The sequence below is a fragment of the Capra hircus genome, chromosome 3, assembly GCF_001704415.2.
Source record: "Capra hircus breed San Clemente chromosome 3, ASM170441v1, whole genome shotgun sequence".
Lineage (NCBI taxonomy): Eukaryota > Metazoa > Chordata > Mammalia > Artiodactyla > Bovidae > Capra > Capra hircus.
The window spans coordinates 37592966-37616796 of record NC_030810.1 but is presented as its reverse complement, the minus strand read 5'-3'; the positions used below and the strand labels follow the sequence as shown (position 1 = coordinate 37616796).

General features: G+C 46.6%; 1 protein-coding gene across 3 annotated transcripts in view; it reads left to right on the top strand.

Annotated features, from left to right (window-relative positions):
• KANK4 (KN motif and ankyrin repeat domains 4) overlaps nucleotides 1-23400 on the top strand; it is a 73549-nt gene extending 50149 nt beyond the window's left edge. For 2 of the 3 annotated variants that reach the window (XM_018044952.1, XM_005678330.3), the window contains exons 5-10: nucleotides 2095-2313; nucleotides 4021-4108; nucleotides 6189-6408; nucleotides 12240-12382; nucleotides 15764-15964; nucleotides 21293-23400. In XM_018044952.1, the coding sequence (XP_017900441.1) occupies nucleotides 2095-2313; nucleotides 4021-4108; nucleotides 6189-6408; nucleotides 12240-12382; nucleotides 15764-15964; nucleotides 21293-21397 (976 nt within the window). In that variant the 3' untranslated portion in view covers nucleotides 21398-23400. The remainder of the gene's footprint in view (nucleotides 1-2094; nucleotides 2314-4020; nucleotides 4109-6188; nucleotides 6409-12239; nucleotides 12383-15763; nucleotides 15965-21292) is intronic. The other variant, XM_018044960.1, reaches the window with a different exon arrangement.

Genomic DNA, 23831 nt, shown 5'->3' with positions numbered 1-23831 from the left:
TTGGGTTAGACCAGAAGGAAGACACCAGATTCAGACAAGGGTGTCGTTACCACTGCTCGATGTTCTGTGAGTAAAACGTCAGAAAAGATGAAGTGGGGTCATAGGGGGGTTGCTGTCCCCACTCCTGCAGCTGTCAGATATTGTGGCCCAGGGGAAACCACTTTTTTCTTTTACCAGCTTGTGTCCAGAAAGGAGAGTCAGCCTAATCTCAAAGCCTAAAGCAGGTCCTGCCTCTCCCCCTGCTTGAATACTTGCAAAAGTGCCAGCTTTGTACCAAAACCTGGAAGTCTGTCTTTTGACTATAGCATTCCTCGCCCCCCTCCACAGGCTCTGCCCTTTCTTCACTCAAGCATGCTGGGTCAGGCTGAGCTTGGGGATTTTGCATTTGCCTTTCTCTCCACTTAAAGAAGAGGAAGTGGCAACCCACTCCCGTATTCTTGCCTGAAAAACCCCATGGACAGAGATACCTGGTGGGCTACAGTCCATGGGGTTGCAAAGAGGTGGACATGACTAAGCAACTGAGCACACACACCATTTAAAGTGCTCCTTTCTTTTTTTTACACATATATTTATTTTTTATGCATTAAAAAAAAATACTCTTTTCCATTATGGTTTATCCCAGGATATTGAATATTTTTTTTTAAGTGCTCCTCTTACAGATAACTGTCAGTACATGTCACTCTGATGTGATGGTTCTCAACCTTGAGTGAACTTAGGAAACCTGAGGCAGCCTTGAAAAATATCAATGCCTGAGCCCCTCCCAGATGGAAGACTCTGGTTTAATTAGTCTCAGGTGCAGTAAAGCTGTTGGAAATTTTAAGTACCCTCAAATAGTTCTAACATGCAACCAATGTTAAAAAATTCTGCTCTAAATAAAGTGGCCCCTCCTCCCATCACAGTATCCCATGGCCCATTACTAGTTTATTCATTGCTCTTACAATTATCTGAATACATTGTTCATGTGTTTATTTTCTCCCACCCCCTACTTAGAGTTTCAGCTTGGTTAGGACAGGGATTCTGGAGTTTTCATGGAAACAATTCTAAGATAAAGAATTATTTGGTAAATTTAATATGCCCCCCCACTTTCTTAATCACAAAAACAAAAGGTTGTTCCAAGCACAGTAGAGGAAGAAATATCTGGGGTTTGAACAAGAGAGAATGCAAGCATACCAGTGAGCAGGTTGGGTTTGCAAATTCAGTCAGCACAGGGGCCTTGCATAGGGACCGCTATTCAGAGAAAGAGCATGAGAGGGTTCAGTAGAAATCATGGCACTGGTCTCGCCTCGTCCAGTGGGCCAAGAATCTGAAGTCTTCATCTTATCTGGAGCATCCTCCATCAGAGGTCTCTCATTGTCCATCAGCAGAGAGATCAATAAGTCTTCCAGAACTTTCCTCCATGGTGTCTGGTCTACCACCTCAATAGAGTTGCATATACCTGCACATAAGGATCATTGCTAGGGAGGAAAGGCCACGAGTCAAGTGACCTACACCCACACTTTTGCTCTTCCAAGCTGTGGATGAAATAGCAACTGAGAAAGGCAGCTGCTAGGTTCAGGATTCTAAGCTGTGTCCCAGGAGTAAATGCAGACGGTTTCTCCCTTGCCAGGGGTAAGCTGGGCTAGAACAGGAGTCTAAAGGGAGGCTTCACTATCACCCATAGATGTGAGGATTTGTCAGGCAGTTCAGAGAATTCAGTGTAGGGGTCGGGGATGTTTGCCTAGATCTGGTTCCCTGTCTGCGCAGGACATTAGGATTCCAGATTCAAATGCTTTCATGAGAACCTTGGATTGCCTTTCTGAATCATCTGAATGCAACTGAATGCATGGCCAATTAGGCCATGGGCTATTTGTATGTTTGTTGCAAAGAGCTTAATTACCTTTACTCCCTAAATGGCCTCTAGTGTTAGAGCTCTTAAAAGCATGCTCCTCTGACAGTAACTTTCCTGGGAGTCCCCTTGCCCAGGCCTGCAGGTATAGGCAACGAGGGACAAGGGTAGTGAGCAGGCCAGTATTATCTAAAATCTGAGTTCTCCCCTGTGTTGACATGAGCACTGGGCAGAAAGCACCGAATGAGCGACCCTGTCTCCTTCCGCAGCTATGAGACCACCTCGAGTGAGGAGACCAGTGGTGAGGACAGCTCCCCAGAAGACTTGTCTGACAGCGAGGCTGAGAAGAAATGTGATGGCCCAGAACCCAGGCAGGGCAAGGATGCCCACCTCAGCTGTAGGGTGAGCCAGGGCACCCATGAGGGCACCCACGACACAGACCAGGAAACTGGGCCTGGCGAAGAGCTCCCCCATCCCAAGACGGAGAGGTAAGTGAGACGGGGACTGATGGGGCGCATCATCTTTTGAGAAAGAGCAAGTGTATTTACTCACCTTTGCATCCAGTCATTTGTTTATTTGTTAACTCCTTTATCCATCTATTCAACAGTATTTATTTGAGTTTCTAGTCTATGCCAGGTACTATGCATTGGTTGAATGAAACAGATCTAGCTCCTGCCTTCATGGATTATACTGTCATAGACAGAGCTCTGCATATGAAGCTAACATGGTCCTAGCACTGGAAATGTAAAGGACTTGACATGCATTTTCTTGATGTAATCCTTTTAACAAGCTGTAAGGTAGTAATTATTAGAAGACCCACTTTATCGACATAGAAAGAGAGGCTTAGAGAAGTTAGGTGGCACAACTAGCAGAGTGAGCATTCCAACTTTGGTTCTCTTTTTTGGGCTGCTCTGGGCCTTTCTTGTCGCATGTGGGTTTTCTCTAATTGTGGTGTGCTATGGCTTCTTCTGTTGTGGAGCGCAGGCTCTAGAGTACACAGGCTCAGTAGTTACATGGCATGGGATAAGTTCATCCGTGGCTTCTGGGATCTTAGTTCCCTAACCAGGGATCAAACCGAGTCCCTTGCATTGAAAGGCAGATTCTCAACCACTGCATCACCAGGGAAATCCCTTGATTTAGGTCTTTTGTAATCCTCCCACATGTTTCTCTGCCTCTCTCATTGGCCATGCTGACATAACCCGGTCTTTTAAAGGGGTGGGAGGTCATTTGGCATGATGACGAGAGTACTGTCTTTGGAGCTGGACATGCTTCAAATCCTACATCTGCCACAGTATTACTTTAGACAAGGTACTTAAGCTGTGGTCGCCTCAGTTTCCTCATCTGTAAAATGTGGATAGTAGCAGCCTGATAGATTTGGTCTGAGGACTGAATGAGAAAAAGTATGTAAAATGCCTAGTGCAGGGCCTGCCACATAGTAGACTGCCTGTAAATGGCAGAAATGAGAGTAGTAAGTACCATTAATTATCATTATCACCATCCCCAGCCTGGCTGCTGAAGAAGAGATAGGAGTGAATGGCAGCTGACTGTCCAGCAGGGCCACGTGGCTGCTCCGTCATAGCAGCGCTGTAAGGACTTGATGAAAGTGGAGCTTTATGGTGACCAATGCCGTTGACTCCCAGCCTAGGCCTCTCAGTGCTAAGCCTGCCCTTTTACCGGTGCAGCAATGTGCATATCATTGAGAGTGCCCTGGTGCTATCAATTTTCATTTGATGGACTCTATTAGTGCTTACTATATCCTTCATGGAAGAATAACCTGAAGAAATTTGCTGCTGTGGAGTGGGTCCTTTCGATTTTTTAAGTCACTCAGGCAGAAAATGTTTGCTCCAAAGTCAGGAAGATAACCCTCCCTTTCCCAGCATGTCAGGAATGACGGTGGGGCCCATGGCCCCCTAAAATGCTTTGGTGATCTGACCTCATCCCCTGAAAACAGCAGGATCCAAAGGGGAATATGCTGGGCTCATTCTTCAGAAGAGTTCAGAAGTCAGCCCTGTTTGACAGGAGGCTGTATTCACTTAGTGTTTCTGAGGAATGCCCCTGACCCTGAGAAGTTGCCTAGTTGGGATGTCTGAGTTGCTGAGAAGTGAAAAATGAGAGTGAAAGTCAAGGTAGGGAACTTTTTTTTTTATCAAGATGGAGACTGATATATATATATATGAATTAATTTTTTTCTTTAGATATAAACCCTCAGAAGAATTCCTTAATGCATGCCGGGCATTGAGCCAACATCTGCCACAAACTGGGACGACCACTGACCAGCTCTTGGTACTCTGATTTGTCATCGTCATGTAAAGATTTCCATACTGTTTAAGTTGTTAGTTCCACCCGGACGACTTGGGTCTTGCAACTGAGGCAGCTTTGTGGTTGTGCTTGGGATTCCCTCCTTGCTGTGTGCTGTCTCATTTGCCCAAACTCTGCTGCCCAAGGTGATGGATTGTGTTGAGAAAATGGAACCCGTCCATGTGCACAGGAACCAGGGCTGGGGCTCAGAGGCATTTACCAAATGTTATTAGGCATCCCACCCTGAATATGTCATGGAATCATTTGTGGCTTAGGCTCAAAATTACCTCACAGTTTGATAGTACTGTGGGTAGAGAGGAAAAGAGCAGGTGGAATGGAAACCACAGTTTTGTTCCCCAGACTGCCGTCTGTGAGATACTGAATGAGTCAGTTCAATGCTCAGGGCCCTGGTTTCCTCATTAATAAAATGAAGGTAGTGAACTGCATGTCTCCACTTCCTCAGGCCCTGGCATTTTGTTCTGTGGTCTTGACTGTTTTTCTTGAAGTGCACCTGTGGGTCAAGAGACCAAAAGCAAGCAAATACATCTGTTTGCTCCTTAACACTATCATGGCCCACAGAGATTTAAACATTTAAGGATTAATTTCTGCTTGAATCAAGAGGTACTGATACAGACGCATTTTCCCATGTCGTGAGAGCCACAGATAAGACCCAATATGTAACAGTGTGTAAGCATTTTTAAAGCCCATTTTGTTCTCCTTTGCAGAAAAGCCTTGGGAGTAAAAACGATCGATTAGTCCATTTTCATTAGTATTTTATCTTCGCTGATTTGGCAAATAACTTGTTCCCAGATTGTTAAAGAACCAATATGTGATGTGGATATTGATTAAAACTCCTGCTACTTATTCTTCAATGAATTACAGAGCTATTTCCTAGATCTTCAATTAAAATCTTCCACCATGTTCCTTAATATTAGGGTCTTTCTCCAGATTCTCCTGAAGATTCCATAGGTAAAGGAGATATTCTGATACATAAAAAATGTTTCAGTCACAAAAGAGTCCACTGTTTTCTGTGTAGAAAAGCAATTAGAGGACATGCCAACCTGACATCACACACATTAGGATCAAAGCACAGAACACCCCTCCCCACCTTAGAGACAAAGCAGGGTGTGCAGGGACCTCATTTGGCAGAGCCTGAGAGGTTGGAAACCAAGCCCTTTTTTCACCCTCATTTTATTGATAGTACAAGAAGGATTCAAAATGTATTAGGACTTCCAAGGTCATGCAGCTGAGCCAGGACTTAAGCCTGGCCCTACAAGTTTAGTGACTCCCAATCCAGTGCCCTTTCTGGAATGAATATGAACTCATCTCTTACAGTCACGGGCCCATTGTTTCTCCTTCCCTTTAGGAAAATAATCTAATCATATTCCATTTAAAACACTTAGGTCATGTCACGTGCAGAGTTGGTGTCGTTTGCTCTGGGACTCTCCTTACTTGGAATACTGTAGACAGTGGGATCCTGCCATGGGTTGTTTAACCATTTTCTCTGAAGGTCCTAGCAAAGCTTCAAAGCCAAAAATATTTCAAGCACATCTGTTTGGATTTTACTTCATGCATATGTTGGGCATGTTGTTTGTCTTAGCTTTCAGTGTGCATTTTTCCCATTAATGTTGTGACGCTCCAGCTATGCCTGTTAAAAACATGCAGGTACCCCAGTGGAGTCTGGGCTAGTCAACACAGGCTGGTGTAAATGTGTGAAAGAGGGGTTCATGGTTATCCTGTGCTTATGGGGAATGTGATCTAAATGTACAGTGGAGTCAAGTTGTCCCCAAGTAAAGTGTCGTGTTACTGGCTGTTTGCTGCTCTCTCAGTCCTCCTGTCTAACTCACATGATGGGGGAGCCAATCCCACAGGTTGAAAGAGTGCGGGTACCCCCGCACCCTGCTAGCTCTGTGCCCTCCAGGAGTAAATCGCAGTGAGAATTGGAGGGAATTGAAGGGATATACGTGGAAGGAACCTAAGCTGACCTTTCCCAGTGGAAACTGACACCCCAGCTGGAGCACCTGGGTAGGTAACCTTCTGGAATTACAATGTGTTGGTATTTCAGAAGCAGAGCTTGAACACCATCAGTCAAGAGTGGTTCCGCATCTCCAGCCGGAAGTCATCCAGCCCTGCTGTAGTGGCCGCCTACCTCCGCGGGGTCCAGCCTCACTCCCCACACTTGCTAAAGCTGCTTGTCAATCTGGCTGATGGCAATGGGAACACAGCTCTTCACTACAGTGTGTCCCACTCTAACTTCTCCATCGTGAAGCTGCTGCTGGAGACAGGTCAGAAACACTTGCACCTGTGCTGACTGGGTCCCTCTGTGAAGGGCAGGTCTTGTTACCACTTTGCAGCGAGGAGCTTTTTCACTGTTCTGAATTTCTCCTGTACTCTAGGAGCTGGGCCAGACCATTTTGCCTTTATTATATCATGTCTTCTTCACAATATTCGTGATGTAGGTATCGTTATTCTCGTGTTACAGTTGAGGAAACTGAGGCTTAGGAAGTTATAAAACTTGCTCAGATCACAGTGCTGGTAAGTGGTAGAGTCAGACTTTACATTCAGTTTGTCCAACTCCAGTGCTATACCACACCTCCTCTAGGAAAGGTCACACTTTACCATCTTCATAAGTACGTTTTAACAAAGGCCATGCAGATGTGCACACAGCCATTCAGTTGTGTCTACCTCTTTGCCCTGGACTGCAGCACGCCAGACTTCCCTGTCCTTCGCTGTCTTCTGGAGTTTGCTCAAAATCATGTCCATTGAGTCAGTGAATCTATCTAACCATCTCATCCTCTACCACTCCCTTCTCCTTTTATCTTCAGTCTTTCCCAGCCTCAAGGCCTTTTCCAGTGAATCGGCACTTTACATCAGGTGGCCAAAGTATTGGAGCTTCAGCTTTAGCATCAGTCCTTCCACTGAATATTCAGGATTGATTTCCTTTAGGATTGACCGGTTTGATCTCCTTGCAGTCCAAGGGACTCTCAAGAGTTTAAAGCCATAGCTTCATTTAATCAATTTGACTCACTTTGATTCATTCATCCTTCCTCAGATATGTGTAGACTATGTATGATGTCCATACTGCCTGCCACCAGAGATGTGACCTACATGGAGCTCTTGCCTTCCCAGGAGTTTACAGCTTGACAGTCAGGATGGAGGAGGATGATGGCTCCCAAGAGAGAGGTGTAGAGTGTGATTTCAGGACTGAAAAGAAGGGAGATAACATTCTGCTGAGAGAGCAGGAAGGGCTTCCTTGGTGGCTCAGATGGTAGAGAATCCACCTGAAACGCATGAGCCCTAAGTTCGATCCCTTGATCAAGAAGATCCCTTGGAGAAGGGAATGGCAACTCACTCCAGTATTCTTGCCTGGGAAATCCTATGGACAGAGGAGCCTGGTGGGCCATGGTCCATAGGGTCACAAAGAGTCAGACATAACTTAATGACTAACTGAGAGAGCAGGGAAGGTGCACTGCCGTGGGTCATTTCCTGCAGACAGAGAGATGTTCCCGGCCAATGAGGAGGACCATGTCAAGAAGGAAAAAGATTGTTCACTGGGTCAAATACTGTACTGTAGTGTCTCTGGCAGATGACACCAAGACTTGGCAGGTTTGGAAAGAGGTCACTGGTGACTTTGGAAACAGTTGTTTCAGGGGGTTGTTAGAAGGAAACTGGATTGCAGAGATCTGAATATATTTGTTGTCTGAGAAGAATTCAAGAGAGACACACAGAGAAAGAGAGAGAGAGAGATGAAGAGAGGAAGAGAGAGATTAAAGATACAGAGGAGAGAAGATGCTTGATGGAGCATGGTCTTTCAGGAGCTGGAAAAACCTGGAATCCACAGCAGAGACAGATGAGATCAGCCTAGGCAAGCTGCTGGGATATTTATTTTTTCTGAGATGAAAGCAAAAGGAAAGGAGGTGGGCGAAGGTCCAGAGAGATGTTGAGGAGGAGAAAAGGGAAGTGAGCGTTGTTCAGGATCTGGAGAAAGGGAAGACTCTTCCCTCTGGTGGAGAATCATTGCAAATGGCCTTGACCCTCGTAGGAGCTGGAAAAGGCAGTTAAGAGTCGAATAAAGACCTTTGTGTCTGCTGATACGATATCACAGGGCTTGTAGCAGAGTTTCAACAGAGTGTGTGACGACATCAAGCAGTCTAGGACTGGTGGTATGAGTGCAGGTTGATGGGACTGACTGAAGGTGTGTGGGTCCCAGTCAAATGTCATCTGTGAGTTTAGGAAAGCTGTATGAAGGATATTTAGGATGCTACCTACAAGGGATAAAAAACCCCAGATGGTCTCCATGGATTAGGCCCTCCCTCTACTAAGAATCTGGCACCTGAGATCTCATTTAGTCTTCATAACTATCCTGTTAGTAGAATGATTATCCCTTTTTTATAGACAATGAAAGTGATGCTCAGAAAAGTCAACAGATTTGCTCCAGATCGTGCAATGACTAAACACACTGCTGGGGTTTGAAGTCCATACTGTGGAGTCCAGGAGTCAGAGCACACGCTAGATGTGTAATCCTAATTTAGAGGCCACAGGGGAAGTTTAAACGGGCATCAGGAAGTCCAAATTCCAGATCCAGCAACTTTCCTGCAACGTGGATCTCATTCCCATCACCCCTCCACCGGCTTACATCCCTCTCATGGCTTGCCCTCGCTCTTGGATCAGAAGGCGGCTCCCTCAGCCTGGCCTTCAGGTATCCCAGATGGTCCAGGCCTGTCTGCCTTTCCTTTCTCTGCAGCCACCATGTACCCTCCTTCCTTCCATTCCAGCCACACGGCCTCAGAGTCACCACACTCATTCCCACCTTGGGACTTCTGCATTTTCTTTCCATCTGGATCCTTTCACCTGAAACTCTTTTCATGATCGGTCCCTTCTCGTTATTCAAGTCACAGCTCTGATGTCACCTCAGAAAGTGATCCATCTAAAGTGGCTGCCCCATCTCTCTCTAGTGGAACATCCTGTTTCTTTCTTTAGGTGATCTTGCTTGTCACTTCTATCTGAGTTCTAATAGAACTGAGCTAACCCAGGAGAGGCTCTGCCTGTCTTATTCCTTTCAGTATCACCAGCACTTGGTCCACTTCCTGGCTCATGGTGGGTGTTGAGTGAAAATATTTGTCATAAGAAAGAGTGGATGGATGACCCCTGGGAGTTAGATTAAATTCCAGTAAGTTTCCAATTCTCCAAAATTCTCTTAAGTAGCATTGAGGCTCTTTGCCTGTATGGAAAAGTGATGTATATAATGATAACCTAAAGTTCTTTCTGCATCCCACATCATCAGAGGAAGATAAAGTTACATTTCTAACATTCTTCATGGATTCATGGATAGCATCAAAATGGTAGCTCAGTTGAGAAAGGCACCCACCTATGCCTCTGGGTTCCATTTATTGTGTTTAGTCTTAGGGCTTTTCATTATGGAACATGTATAACAGCAACACGACTGCTTAAAAGGCTTCCTGGATGGTGTTAGTGGTAAAGAATCCTCCTGCCAGTGCAGGAGACTCAAGAGACACACATTCAATCCCTGGGTCGGGAAGCTCACTTGGAGAGGGGAATGGCAACCCACTCCAATATTCTTGTCTAGGAAATCCCATGGACAGAGAAGCCTGGTGGGTTACAGTCCATGGGATCGCAAAGAACAGATCACCTTTGATTTGGTTGTTATAAATTTCTGCTGGTGTTTTCTGAGGTCCAGTCAATACTCATCAACCATAAAGTGGTTTGGAAACTTTTCCCTTTAACATGCTCAAATAGCTAAACAGCCACAAGCATAAAGAATGGGGTGGGTTGGTTGGGGAGACGTTCTGAGAGTCCCATTCCTTTCCCTCACTGTAGAAGGGGTGTTGAGGAGGGCAGATCTGTCCCACTCCCAACCGGGCTCCCTTCCCAGCCATTTGTGCAGAATCTGGAAAGCACATTACAAACTGTAAAAGGCTGCACCAAAGTGACTCATCGTTTTTGAGAAGAGAGTCATGGCTGCACCTCCACCAGCCTAGTCCCTTGTGAACCGTGCTCTATTTTAGCGCGACACCTCTGCAGAGGAGAAGCTGGCTGACTCGGAGAATGTTCAGTCAAGAGTCTGCCCCTCACCTCTGGGGAGGGCTGGTTTGCTCACTGGAGATGCTCAGAAGCATTGCTTTGAAAGTGGGGGGTCCTCAGTCCTTTTTCAGAGCCTCGGGGAAGAATTAGTCATTCTACTGAATTATAGGTCACATTTCTGAAGAGAGCATAGAGAGTCGTAACCTGAGGCTCATTTATGCATCTTAAAAGCAAACATAAAATAGTCATGGGGTAAAAATTTTAAAGTCAATAACCAGGCAGTGCAGATAGATAGTCCCATCTTTATCAGAACAGGGTTATAAGGCATTGAATGGAGCTGATATTTGCCTTTCATAGTTCAGTTGGTCATGACAGTGGTCAGAGAAGCTTCAGTGAGGAAACTGCTGATTTGTGAGCACGACTGTGTCCATTGGCATTCTGGTCCATTATGACACATTTCTGAAGAATTGTTTGGGGTGGAGGGACTGTTAGCCAAATATTATTTTTTCCCCTTGCGCAGAACTCATGAGTAAATCTAACTGACATTTTGTCTTAAACCGCATTTGTTTTAATGAATATCTGAGTCTTCAAGAGCAAGTAGCAAGGATGTGATGATAAGAATACCATTCTGGACAATAATAGCGGTAACAGTTAATGCTCATTGACTGTTTATTATGTGCTAGCTGCCATTCTAAGTGCTCTTAATTTATTAACTCATTAAATTTCACAGTAACCTTACAGGTTCTTTTATTATCTCCCTTTTACAGAAGAAATACTAAGAAAGTCTCAGACTTGCTCTACTGAGGTAGTTTTATTACTGGCCTAAAGAGACACATAGTTTTTCTCCTGAGCAATAGTACAGGGAAGATTTAGTTTTTCACACTGTGTGTGTGTGTGTGTTAGTCACTTAGTCGTGTCCGACTCTTTGTGACCCCGTGGACTGTAGCCCACCAGGCTCCTCTGTCAATGGGATTCTCCAGGCAAGAATACTGGAGTGGATTGCCATTTCCTTCTCCAAGTTGTACACCCCTTAAAGGGCTTCCCTGCTGGCTCAGTGGTAATGAGTCTGCAGGAGACGTGGGTTCGACACCTGGGTCAGTAAGATCTCCTGGAAAAGGAAATGGCAACCCACTCCAGTATTCTTTGGCGGAAAGTTCCATGGACAGGAGCCTGGTGGGCTACAGCTCATGGGGTCACAAAAGAGTTGGACACAACTAAGCAACAACAAGTGCCCTTAGAAGGTGGGAGCCTTCAGGCAGCAGGCTGATGATCTCCTCCACATCCTTTGGTGGGGACGGATGTGAATGCATATCCCCAGGGTTAAGAAGCAAAAATTTCCCTTGAGTTCTCATGTACTACTTCATCTTAAAAATATGCCAGTTTCCCATTCTTTTGTGAAACGTATATTCTTAATTGCTTTAATATAAACATCTGTGAAGTGTTTCTCTATTGTGCTTCTCGAATGAGTTGGTTATTCCCAGAAGATTTCTGTGTTTATCCTGGGGCATTTTTTCATGTCCTCTGGTCCATTTCACAAGATATCACTAGGCCTTTGAAAGGACCTACCACCACAGCCAGTAGTTCATGAGTTATACATAGACACAGAGCAAGACCTGAAGTGCATACCTGAGGGCGACATGAGGCTGTATGAGTGATGGGCTCTAGCGTCAGATAGACCTGACACCCAATGAGTGAGTCCTGCTCTCGATGCTCCTTCACTGGGGCATTGATAGCGTTTCACTCACCTTCTTCACTCCACGGAAGGACACCTTCAGTGTCCTCATCTGTAAAATATGAATAAAGTGCCCCACTTTAGGAAATACAGTCAAGGCCATAGGCCTTGGTCATCTCTGACTCTCCTCTGCACCTTTTTTGCTAGGTATCCTCAGAAAACTTGTAAAGAAAAGTAGCCACTGTTAAAGGCTGCTAAAAATGTAGAATGCAGATTCCACCACTGGGAAAGAATTGCTCTATTCTGTGGCCCTTTAACCAGCAGGAAGCCTCCTATTGAACAGGCTAAAGCCTGGCTTCTGGCATTTTAAGAGCTCTTCCAGCTTCAGTGTTTCTCTTGCAGGTGTCTGCAATGTGGACCATCAGAACAAAGCTGGCTACACTGCTGTGATGATCACTCCCCTGGCTTCTGCCGAGACCAATGAAGACATGGCTGTTGTCTGGAAGCTCTTAAGAGAAGGGAATGTGAACATCCAAGCTACTCAGGTAGGAGGAGTGAGCATGATCTCCTCTTTAATGAATGCGGCTCCTCCTAGTTTTATTCTGCCAGTGGGGTGAGGAATTCCATGCAGATCCAGTTTTTAGCCTGAGAAGTCTGGGCCCTCCAACTGGCATCTATCCGACGATTGGACCTTTGGTTTCCTTGGAGCCTCCTGAGGCTCAGACAGGCTGGGACAGAGGTTGTGAACTTGTAATCTATGTTCTGGGCTGAAACTCGGCAAATTCCTTCTGGGCCAGACTCCTTGAACTGAAAGTTCCCACAGATAGCATCTGGACAAGGCATTTGCTACTTGTGATCTAGAAAGCTCCTGGAGGTGACACATAGAGGGATTATGGATCACAGAGCAGTTCAGAGGGTTGGGTTGTCTCTGTTCAGCTGCAGGGCCTTTCTACTTGAGAATATGGAACAAAGGTGTAACCCTTAGCCAGTAGGGCTTTGAGTCAGATGGAGCTCCGTATGGAACAGTGGGAACTCTTCAAAAGGCCATCTTTGACCAAGAGGAGAGTAAGTGGAGTGCATTCTACTCTCCTTTTCCCCCTAGAGTGAGCATAGGTGTAGCCCTACTCTCAAGAACTATGAAGGGTCTGAGACTGTACTCTCCCTTAAAGCTAACAAGTTAGCTGCCACATTGTCATGGATGCTGGCAGAAGACACAGGACTCCTATGCCAAAGGACAGTGTGGTACTCCCAGTGGTAACAGTAGTCAGAGCATTGCTATTTCTACCTGTTCCCGGAGTCTCAATAGCTACAGGGCACTGTGAGGAGGAGCAGATCCCTGTGCACAGCGGGGGCTGTGTTACTAGAGAGAAACCCTGAGCTCAGGGAACCTGACTCTTCCATACTGGGTAGTAAGCATGACTACCCTCTGTTCTGAAGGAGACACTACCTCTGTCTTCCAGTGCTGTTCACTGTATGTTCTTCCTTAAAAAGACAGTGAAACAAAAGGCCAGATAGTGCCTCACTCACAGGATTGCAGCAAACCAAGACGCTATAGAAAACTGTCTCCCAACAATCCATTTAACTCTGCTATCCACCCCAGCCCAAAGTGATTGCAGCTAAACCTGATGGCAAAGTCATTTTGCCCACTTCAGGTAATAGCAATCCGACTGGTGGCAAGAATCAGACATTTATAGCTTACTTTCTGGTTTTTAAAGTGTTTTCACTCACCTATAGCTTACACCATAGGACTCAATAAAGCTGTTTTCACTTCAAATAATGTTTTCCATAAACATAGTAAATCTTTTTTTCTCAGTTGGCCCTCTTGAAGGCAGAATGCTCACTAATGATCAAAATATATGCCCTTCTTGTAGAGGAGAAACGGATGCTCTAGGAGAGTAAGGGACCCATCCCACACTGCCAAGGGAAGAAAGGGATTACAGTGTAGCTGTGCTCTTCAGCGCCCCCTGGGGGTTTTAGGTATTAAGGGAGCCGCAGGCATCGGTAGATAGGAGTGAGCTGGGAGGCCAGGAGTCCCCTGGGCTAAGCTACCTGTTTCTCTTTGTATCTCCAGGGTCAGCACTACACCGCGCTGATAACTGTGCTCTGTAAATGTTTGTTGAATTAAATTGTATGGAACCAGGCCAGGAGGGGGGTGAGGAAGGAAAGGGTCCCAAGTCAGGCAGGGGGCAGACAGGAAGACATCTGTCTATGACATCTGGCTTTCAAACCACTCGGAGAGAGGGGCCTGGAGGGAAGACTGTGGTCTGGTTAGTACAGTCAACAAGCATTACCTCAAGACTAGGTATAAGCAAACCAACGAGCAAAGAGTCTTCTCTGGAAAGATCTGAGTTCCAGAGAAATGGGGAACCAGGACACCTAACGATGCATTCCCATGGTGGCCAGACATTATCTCTAACACTCATAAAGACAACAGTAGCTAAAATGTATACAAAATTTGGGCTTCCCTAGTGGCTCAGATGGTAGAGAATATGTCTGCAATGCAGAAGACCCGGGTTTGATCCCTGGGTTGGGATGATCCCCGGAGAAGGAAATGGCTGCCCACTTCAGTATTTTTGCCTGGGAAATCCCACGGTCAGAGGAGCCTGGCGGGCTACAGTCCATGGGGTCACAAAGAGTGGCACACAGCTGAGTGACTAACACTTTCACACACAGGACATCTGGGCCTCATGCGGGTCCCACAACAGCTCCAGGGGATAGGTAATATCCTTAAGCATTCCTGTTTTACCAGATCAGCAAAAATCACCAAGAGGTTAACTTATCCAGACTCACATAAGCAGTACGTGACAGGGCCAGCCTTTTTCTGATTGCAACCCCCTTTTCTCTAAGCCCCAGCCTTCTTGGCAGGGAAACATAATCTATCAGTGACTGCATTTTGGAGCCTTAATCAGCGAACACGTCAGCCAACATGTTTTATGTGTAAGACACTGCTCTCAGAGCCACAGGGGACTGAAGGGAGAGAAAACAGAGCCCTTACCTCATTCTTACAACCTTACAAAGCCTGACATTCAGTCAGAGAGACCCGCTGGAACCCAGGAGAGAATCATGAGTGCAGAATATATAATCAAGTTGTATAAGAGTACTGTGTATATACAGGAAAATTCAGGGGAAATGATGGTCAATTTGTTATCAGAAAAAATAGCTACCACACATTTTTATATTTATAGCCTTTATTTAATTTGACTTTCAGAAATACTCTGACCAAGACTGACCAAGATTCTGGGACACCAAGTGACGTGGCCAGGGTCACACACTAGGAAACAGCAGGACCAGAGCTTTGTCTCACTTTCTGACTCTGATCCATTGCCGTGTGCACTGATTATTACAAGCAAGTGAAAGATTGTGGTCAATGGCTGTGGGTTGGCGATGACCATAGTACCATGCAGAGAGCTCGGTGAGAAAAGAATGTTCTGGGTATCATTCAGCTGAAAATATCAGAGGCGTTCAGAGCAATCCCAGGCTTCCTAGAGGAAGTTAGGCTGGGGCAGGCAGTCAGAAACCATGCTCCTGACTTTTAAGCCCTTTGTTTATTCCATCATTCAACATTTATCAGCATGTGCTTGGAACTAGGTGCTGGAGAGAGAGATGGAAAAGACTTAGTCCTTGCCATCAAAGATGTCACAGCCCATGAGAAAGAGAGAAGTTGACATGTTGCAGTACCAAATGGCAAGTTGTGTTATGAAACCTGTTCTTGGGGTTTAAGTCGAGGGCTTTAGCGAGGATGTACATTTGACTAGTGTCTTGGAAGAGGAGTAGAAGTTTGCCAGGCTAAGGAAGATACGTCCCATACCATGGAGATTCAGATAAACTGTCACTTTCCAGAGAAGTCTTTCCTGCTTACACGCAGGCTATAGAGGGGTCCTTCCCATCAGCCACAACCTAACCACACCCCTGCTCTCTATGTGCAGGGGGGCCAGACGGCACTGATGCTGGGTGTCAGCCACGACAGGGGGGACATGGTCCAGGCGCTGCTGAGCTGCCAGGCAGATGTCAACCTGCAGGACCATGATGGATCATCTGCCCTCATGCTGGCCTGTTGCCATGGCAACACGGACATGGTGCGGCTGCTCCTGGCACATCCAGCCTGCGACAGCAGCCTGACTGACAAGGTGAGACTTATAGGCAATTAACAAGTGGGTGTTTCACTTTCCTTCCTGAAAAGTACCTTGCCAGCCAGCAGAATTCAAGGAAGCATATGGCAGTAGCAACAGAATTAACCTTATACGGCTGTTCTTGGCTTTAAACGAGATGACCCATGTAAATGCCAAGAGACTTGGAGCTGGGAAACCCAAACCCTAGCCTTTTACACCATTCTGACGGGTTATGTCCAGGCCTGCTCTCAGCCCTGAAGCACATCTGATCACGGCAATAACAGTATGTGTCCTTTGAGGCACAGCTTGAGCAAGGAAGCTCTGCTGTCCTTGGGGCTCCCAAAGGGCAGGAGGAAGGAACCATGTGCAAATCATGTCCCTTCCTGGACAGTGACCCACCTTATGGAGGGGCCTGTTTCATGGAGACACCCTGCCTGAAGCTGCATTGCCAGACACAGTCTTCTTGTAAGGTGATGGTGATGGCAACGATGAGGATGGTGATTTATAACGAGATAACAGTAGGGAAGAGTTAACCCGTGTCACATGATGGCTTGGTGCCAGGTACTATACCAAGCAGTTACCTCAGACCGTCTTGTTTAAATCCCATAACAATGGAATCACCATGTGATGCCACCGGTTTGCTCATGAGGAAACGGAGGCACCAAGTGGTGAAGTAACATTCAGGGTCACACACCTAGCTAGTAGAACCGGCTGCATCAGACTCCTAAGAACACTCATAGAAACTAACTCTTTCTGTGCATTACCTCATGAATCCTCTCAATAATCCAGTAAGGGGACTTCCCTGGTGAGCCAGTAGCTGACACCATGCTCCCAAAGCAGGGGGCCTGGGTTTGATCCCTGGTTAAAGAATCAGATCTCACATGCTGCCACTAAGAGTTTTCATGCCACAACTGAAGATCCTGTGTGCCAAATGACTAAATAAATGAATAAATCAATCAATAAATATCAAAAAGATCCAGTGAGGTAGAGCCTGCCATCCCTGTTTTGTACTGACAAGGATGCAGAGGCCTTGAGTGCTTATGTAGTAGTCGTAGGTCACAAGCTTCTTATTCTTGGAGTGAGAATTCAAGCCCAGGTGTGACTCCAGTGTCCTTAATGCTGGCATTATAATTTAATGCTTTAAACAGACTTCTCTATATTTTCTTAGCATCCACAGTTCAAAAGGGACAAAGGCCTGGGGAGGGAAAGAGAGCCCCCTCCCCACCCAGGGACAGCCTGTCTTACTAGGCTACCTCCGAACTCCCCACCATTGTTCCATCAGTGATTCAAGCTGCCAGGTCCCTCCCACCACACTCAGGCAGCAGGCAGACCTGCCCCTTGTCTTCAGATCCCTTGAACCCCAGCTCTGTCCAAAGAGATTTCTGTGATCAGTGGAGAGCACAGACCCTCTTGAAATGCCTGTGGGAACAGTGGCGGGCTCTGGAAATAAGAGCCTCCTTTTCCAGATGGGACACAGTCGGACAAAGGCTCTGTGTCAATGAGCTCCCTGCAGGGTTGGCCTGGGGCTGAAGGAGGTAGCCCCTTAATCTGGAACAGGCCCAGGGCCCTTTTATGGGTAACTACGACAGTGGATGAGGCCTGAGAGGGCAGGCCTGCAGGACGGGGGACAGAATCTTTGCAAGTCCCTGGTTAGCGGGTGTCATAGAGCAGTGAGACTGAGGGTATCTTGCAAAGTCTGCCACAGACTAGAGAGCTCAGTGGCTGCTTTCAGGAGGTGGAGGAAGAGCCATGGCAGGAGGACTCCACGGTTCTTCCAACAAATTGAGTGGTGGTTAGAAGCATGGACTTTTAAACACCCATGAGTTGGAAACTGGGCTGTGTAACTGTGCCTTTGGGCAGGTCACCTAACCACTCTGCGCCAGTGGTTGTCTGTAACAGACAACCAGTATGCTTGTCTGTAAATGAGGATGGTAATAGACCAGACCTTAATATGGTAACATTTGTAAAGTCCCTATTAGATATCTAAGAAATATTTAGTTAATGGCAACTGTTATTGTTGTGAATAGGTGAACCGTGATAGCAAATACAAAGCAGCCACCGCATGAATGAGTAGGGACCAGGGCATTTGCGGGCAGTGTCTGGAGGGAATAGGGAGGATGAAGGTCTGGAGTTAGGAGGGGCCAATCAGAGAAGACTGGTCCTCAAAGGGAGACGTGGTCCTCATTTGGGAGTGATTTTTCCCTCGAGGGGAGATCCCACAGTGTCTGAAGACATTTTTATCTGTCATAAGTATGTGCAGGGGTCAGTCCTGGCATCTAGTGAGTAGAGTCCAGGGATGTATGGCAGCAGTGAAGAATTACAAATTATCTGGCCCAACATTTCAGTAGTGCCAAGGCTGAGAAACTCTGGTATAGGTGAATACTGAAGTACTGAACTTCTTGGATGAAAAGCCATCCAAGTCAAGTGCTGGATTAGGAAGAGCCAGGCCAGGGTTGAGGACCAGGCTGGCTGCAGTTTGGGGGAGGGCTGGAAGCTGGAGAAGTAGGAACGGGGCAGCTAAACTGGAGATGGTGACAGAAGCCTGTCCTAGGGGAGGGTGGAGAGGGTTAGGTGTTGCCCAGCAAGCACAGGGTTGCCCAGGCAGTCAGACAGCAGGCCCACAGAATGTTCTAGGTCCCAGCTCACAGACGTCAATCACCTACTGCCTGCTGAGGTTTCCCAGCAGAAATTTCCCAAATTGACTTGGGTGAGAAATGTCAGTGGGAGATAGGGACAGCTGACTGGGGACCCAGCAAGCACCAAGCCCTGTACCTCCTGCTGTGCATGGAGGGGTGGCGTCCAGCCCTTATCATGATCACCATCTTGTTTCAATGTTCAGTTTCCTATGGAGACTTAGGTGCTCCATTAGAAAACTGAGAGAGGAATCATGTCTTAAAATTGGGTTCTCTCATCCTGCCAACATTTAAAGGTTTCTGTGAATGCAGAAACCCCAGAACAGCCAGCAAGGTGTCTTCCCCAAGTTTGGAAGGTAATTGGAGAAACTGACCACCCAGCCTCTTGGGGCAGCCAGAGTGATAAGGATGGGGAGGTGGTGGTAAGGATGGAGGCCTTCCCCCCACCCCAAGGCTCACCCTTGGAAGGGCTTGTTTGGTCTGTGTCGCCAAAACACTTATCAAATTGAGAGCTTCTAGAAGGCAGAGACTATGCCTTGCCCATCTTTGCCTGATGTGCAGTGGCTTCTTGTTGAGTTCTTGTCATATTGAAAGATAAACCCCCGCCAGAGACACACACACACACAGGTGTGCTGGCTGTCCAAGCCCCTGCCATTTCTCTGGGCCTGCAGCGCTGCTGAATAGGGACCAGCCGTTCCTGACTCCCACCAGAGCTGCGTGCCGTGGACCTGTTCCCAGTGCTCGGGCAGAGGCATCTCAGGGACACGCCCTCCTCAGGTGGTCTCTCTGGCCACACTTTCTGAGCTGAGTGGGGCCCCCCACTTTCTGTGTCTGTAGTTGAAGAGCCCATAGATGTAGGCTGTCATCTCCAGGTGGGCCCTGTCAAAGTTGCATGTGTCCCCTGGGACTGGCCCTGTGACTCTTGCCCGGTTAATCACACTGTGTTTGTGTTTATGTGGAGCCTCCGGGCTGATGAAGTATAGCAGGGGACAGGCCTAAATAAACCCCAGGTGCCTCTGTGGGGCTTTCACAAGATGCCTCTGAGGAACATCTTTGCTTTCTTCCAGCCTTGTCCAGTCTAGGAACATATTCGTTAGGATATGGAAGAGCCAGACCAACTTGATCAACTTGAATACTCTCTGTTGTAAAGTCACTGGCATTCCCTCTTTCAACAGTGCATATTAGGACCTAAGAGACCGCAGGCATGGGGCCAGGGGCTGGGCCAGCAGAACAGGCCAGATCCAGTGTCTGACGTCGTGGGGACTGAGATTTGTCAAATTACCCCACAAATATCAAGTTACAAAGACTGATAAAAGCAGGGCACAAGGAGTCACGAGGCCTTTTCAGGGAAAACTTTGTCTTTGTCTGTTTGGGGAAGGCTGTCTGCTGAAACACCACTTCCTCTGCCTGTCCCCCGCCCTTCCCCCATACACGCAGGGTGGTCACCCTCTCTGGAGCTCACTCTGCTTCTCTGCTCCTTGTTTGGCCTCTGGCCATGCATTATAGTTATTTACGCGTGTAGGGGGCCCTGGTGGCAGCTGGACTCCGTCCTGAAGCTCAGAGAAGAGACTGAAGGGGTTTTAGCTGAGTGTGAACACGTCCCACCTGCTTCTGTGGAATTTCCACATTTTAGGAAGTAGTTTCTCCCATCTGCAGTAGAGAGCACTCTAGTGAATCGTGGGTGGCCCCCACGTGTCAATTTATTAATGTTTATGCCGCAAGATGTAAAAATATTCACACATTTAAATGGGCTAAGCAAGTACCAGAGATAACCTTAGGTTGGATTTTGCCTCCAAATGAGTTGCCAAAAAAGTGGGTCTTGGAGCTGTTTTGGTTTCATAATTCTGGGTACAGGCTGGAGACCTCATGGAGCTCAGCATCTCCTGCACCATGGCAGCCCTTCCCCTCATCTCTGTGCAGAGATGGTGCTGCCTGCTGGGAGTTGCTCTGCCTGCAGCTTCTTTAGATAGCAGGATGCAGCTCCCTGCACCGCAACTGAAGTGAGAAAAGCAGCATGGTGTCAAATATCAAGAGGTAAAAATGAATGTGCCCTTCCTAGTTGCAAACCCACTTCAAAGAGTTGATCCTTAGGAAATAATTTGGAATGGAAGCATTCTTTCTGCACTAAGTTTATGACGGTGAAGACTTGGAAACAACCTAAATCTCCAGTAGAAGGAAAATAGTTCAGTAAATAATGGGATATTATAGAGTGGATAAGAAAAATGATATGTTCTGATGACTGTGTAAGAGCAGGGAAAATCTCATAGCATATCATGGTGAGTTAAAAATAAAAGCAACATTCAAAATTGATACATATGATCATTCCTCTACATAGAAACCAACAACACATTTGCATAGCAGAAAAGATTGGAGGGAAATTCACCAAAATGCTAACTCTCATTTAGGTCTGTGTAATGAAATAATGGAAGAGTTGTTTTCATTCCTCTGTTTTCCAATTTTAAAAGTGTTAAAAACCAAGTGACACTTCTTTATATTCATTGGCACAGATTTCCCAGGAGTGAGTGCTGTTTCCACAGAAGGGAGCCCATTTCTCTGACCCTCATGTCACTGGAGTCTCCTCCTCTCCTCTGAGAATGCTTGAAACAGACTTCTATGCCCTGTATATATCCCTGGCTCCCAACTCACCCTTCCTTTCTGCAGTGGGAAGCAGATGGGATAAAAATTTGTTTTTCCTTTTCTTTCTCTCCTGTAGGCTGGCCGAACGGCTTTGTCCATAGCTCTGAAATCACCCGCCCATGTGGAAATTGCAGGGCTGCTTCGGGCCCACTCGAAGCAGGGCAGGCCCCTGGGGCCATAGGGGCTGTGGAAGAGCTGGCAGCTGTGAACAGAAGAAGCCTTGTCTGGACTCCTCCGGCGCCCTTGGAGAGGGCATGGGTCATAGCCAGAGGGCTGTCCCTGAAAAGAAGAAACAATGTCAAATATGCACATACGTTCCTGTTGTATAATTTTGCTCATTAGGATGCTTTGTAGTTTTTGCCTTAGGCCACGCCCCAAAACTCTGGGCTGTAGAGGGGTGCAAGGTGCAGGGTACATTGAGTTCGGCTAAAAATATTCCTACACATCTTCAGCCTCGAATTCCTCATGATGCTACCCTTTGCCAAACCGTGTAGTGAGCAAGCAGGTGGAGCACAGTAGCAAAGCAATACTTTTTACATGGAATTTTAAAATGTACCGTCTTTTTGTTTTTTAATCAATTATATAGGAAGATGTCCCATTGGGCATGCATGTCTAGGGAGGAGGGCTGGGGAAGGGGTGGGAGTTAAGCAGCTGCCCTGGCAATCATTCTCTGGAGGACCTTAGGAGAATCACCGTGCAGGCAGGTGAAACTGAACAAATCCCACTGGGGCCTTTGTTTAGTTGGGGTTGACAGAGAAATCTTAAATTCAAATGAGGTAGGAAGAAGCACATTGGTGTCAGAGCCAGATACACAGTCTTGACCATTTCCAAGTCGTCGGGTGGCTCCACTTTGCTCCAGGGAAATTGAAATTAAGCAGAAAGTTATCCAAACTAGTGAAGCACATCACGTGTATTTAGGCAGAGCCCAATTACATAAGCCCTTCTAAATCTGTGAAAGAAACAAATTAAGAGTGAGCATCCTTCTCAGGGTAGATTCTTATCATCTAGAAGCCACCTCTTTTTTTTTCACAGTAGTATCCTTGGTGGTTTAGTTGCTAAGTCTTGTCCGACTCTTGTGACCCCATGGGCTGTAGCCCACCAGTCTCTTCTGTCCTCGGTCCATGGGATTTCCTAGGCAAGAATACTGGAGTGGGTAGCCTTTTCTTTCTCCAGGGGATCTCCCCTACCCAGAGATTGAACCCAGGTCTCCTGCTTGCAGGCAGATTCTTTACCCGCTGAGCCACCAAGGAAGCAGCAGTACCAGGGCCCTCACGGTCATCCTGGATCATTTCCACTCCACCTTCATGAGTGGACTGTGAGCCCTTATGAGGTTCTGAGGTTTCCAAGGCTCCTGGGATGTAGAACCTGCCAGTGTGGGCTGCAGCAGGAATGTGGAGGCTGGGCCCAGTAGGGCCTGTTCTGCACAGACATGTATCTCTTCTGAAAAGCTCCTTCTTAGACTTCTGCAATCCCAGGGGCCACCATGTGCATGGCTTTATCTATGGATTTGTTCTTTTTAAAAAATCTCTCATGCAAAAAACCCCTCTTGTATAAAAAGGAAAGACATCATAGTTGGGTGAGCCTTACATTGGCAACTCAAAAGCTTGAGTTCTCATCTGATTCAGATACAGATTTGCTTGATGCCCCTTGAGTGAGTCATGGTCCCGTTCTCATCATCTCTCAAAATGGAAGTTATCATACAACCTAACTAACTCCTGGGGTTGCTGGGCAAGGAACAGCCGATGGAAGTCTTAGAGTCCAGTTTGTAATCCATGAAGACTGTCTACACAAATGGCACAGCAAACGTCAGTACAACTTGTGATTCATAAGAGAGGCTCAAAGTCCCAGAGCAGGACATTGATGTGTGACAGTGTTGCTCAGAGAGAATGGAGTAAAGAATGATCTAAAATGCTTTAAATGGGTTTGTGTTGACCTTAAAGCGCATTTTAAGAGCAGAACCCTACATTAATAATGTGCTAGCCCAGTTCTTCTCAAACTTTGATGTGCATACGAATTACCTGGAGATCTTACTAGAGCTCAGTCAGTCCGGGAGGGAAGGGGGCTGGAGAGTTTACATTTCTAACCAGTTCTCAGGGGACGCTGATACTGCTGGGCCACACCACACTTGGAGAATAACACTCTGGCCTAACCTGACTGTTTATGTATTAAAATGCTGCCTCTCGATCTTTTGCCTCAAAATTTCTTTGCATTTCTTTGTTCTCAGCCTTTGGGAACTTGCAGTATGAGTCTTATCTTCTGTTGTGATTCTACAGAGAGCAGTAAGGGGTCCATGTCCCATGTTGCCAATTCAGAGTCTGTTTCTGCATCTCATGATGGGTGGCAACTTGCATTTGGTCACATTTTAAAAAATTGTCTCATTTGAGTCCAGCTATTATGTTAAATACAGCTTATTTACCAGAGAAGGCAAACTGGTTTTCTTAGTTTGAAGCCACTGAATCATTATCGAAAAGATCTTGTCCGCCCTTTCTGAGATTTTGAATAAGTTTCTTTTCATCTTGAGTCTGGAATGTGAATACAGGTGAATGCAGGTCACCATGTGACCTCAGCCGTTATAACCATGCCATTCTGTTGAAATGTCTGAGCCCAGAACGTGG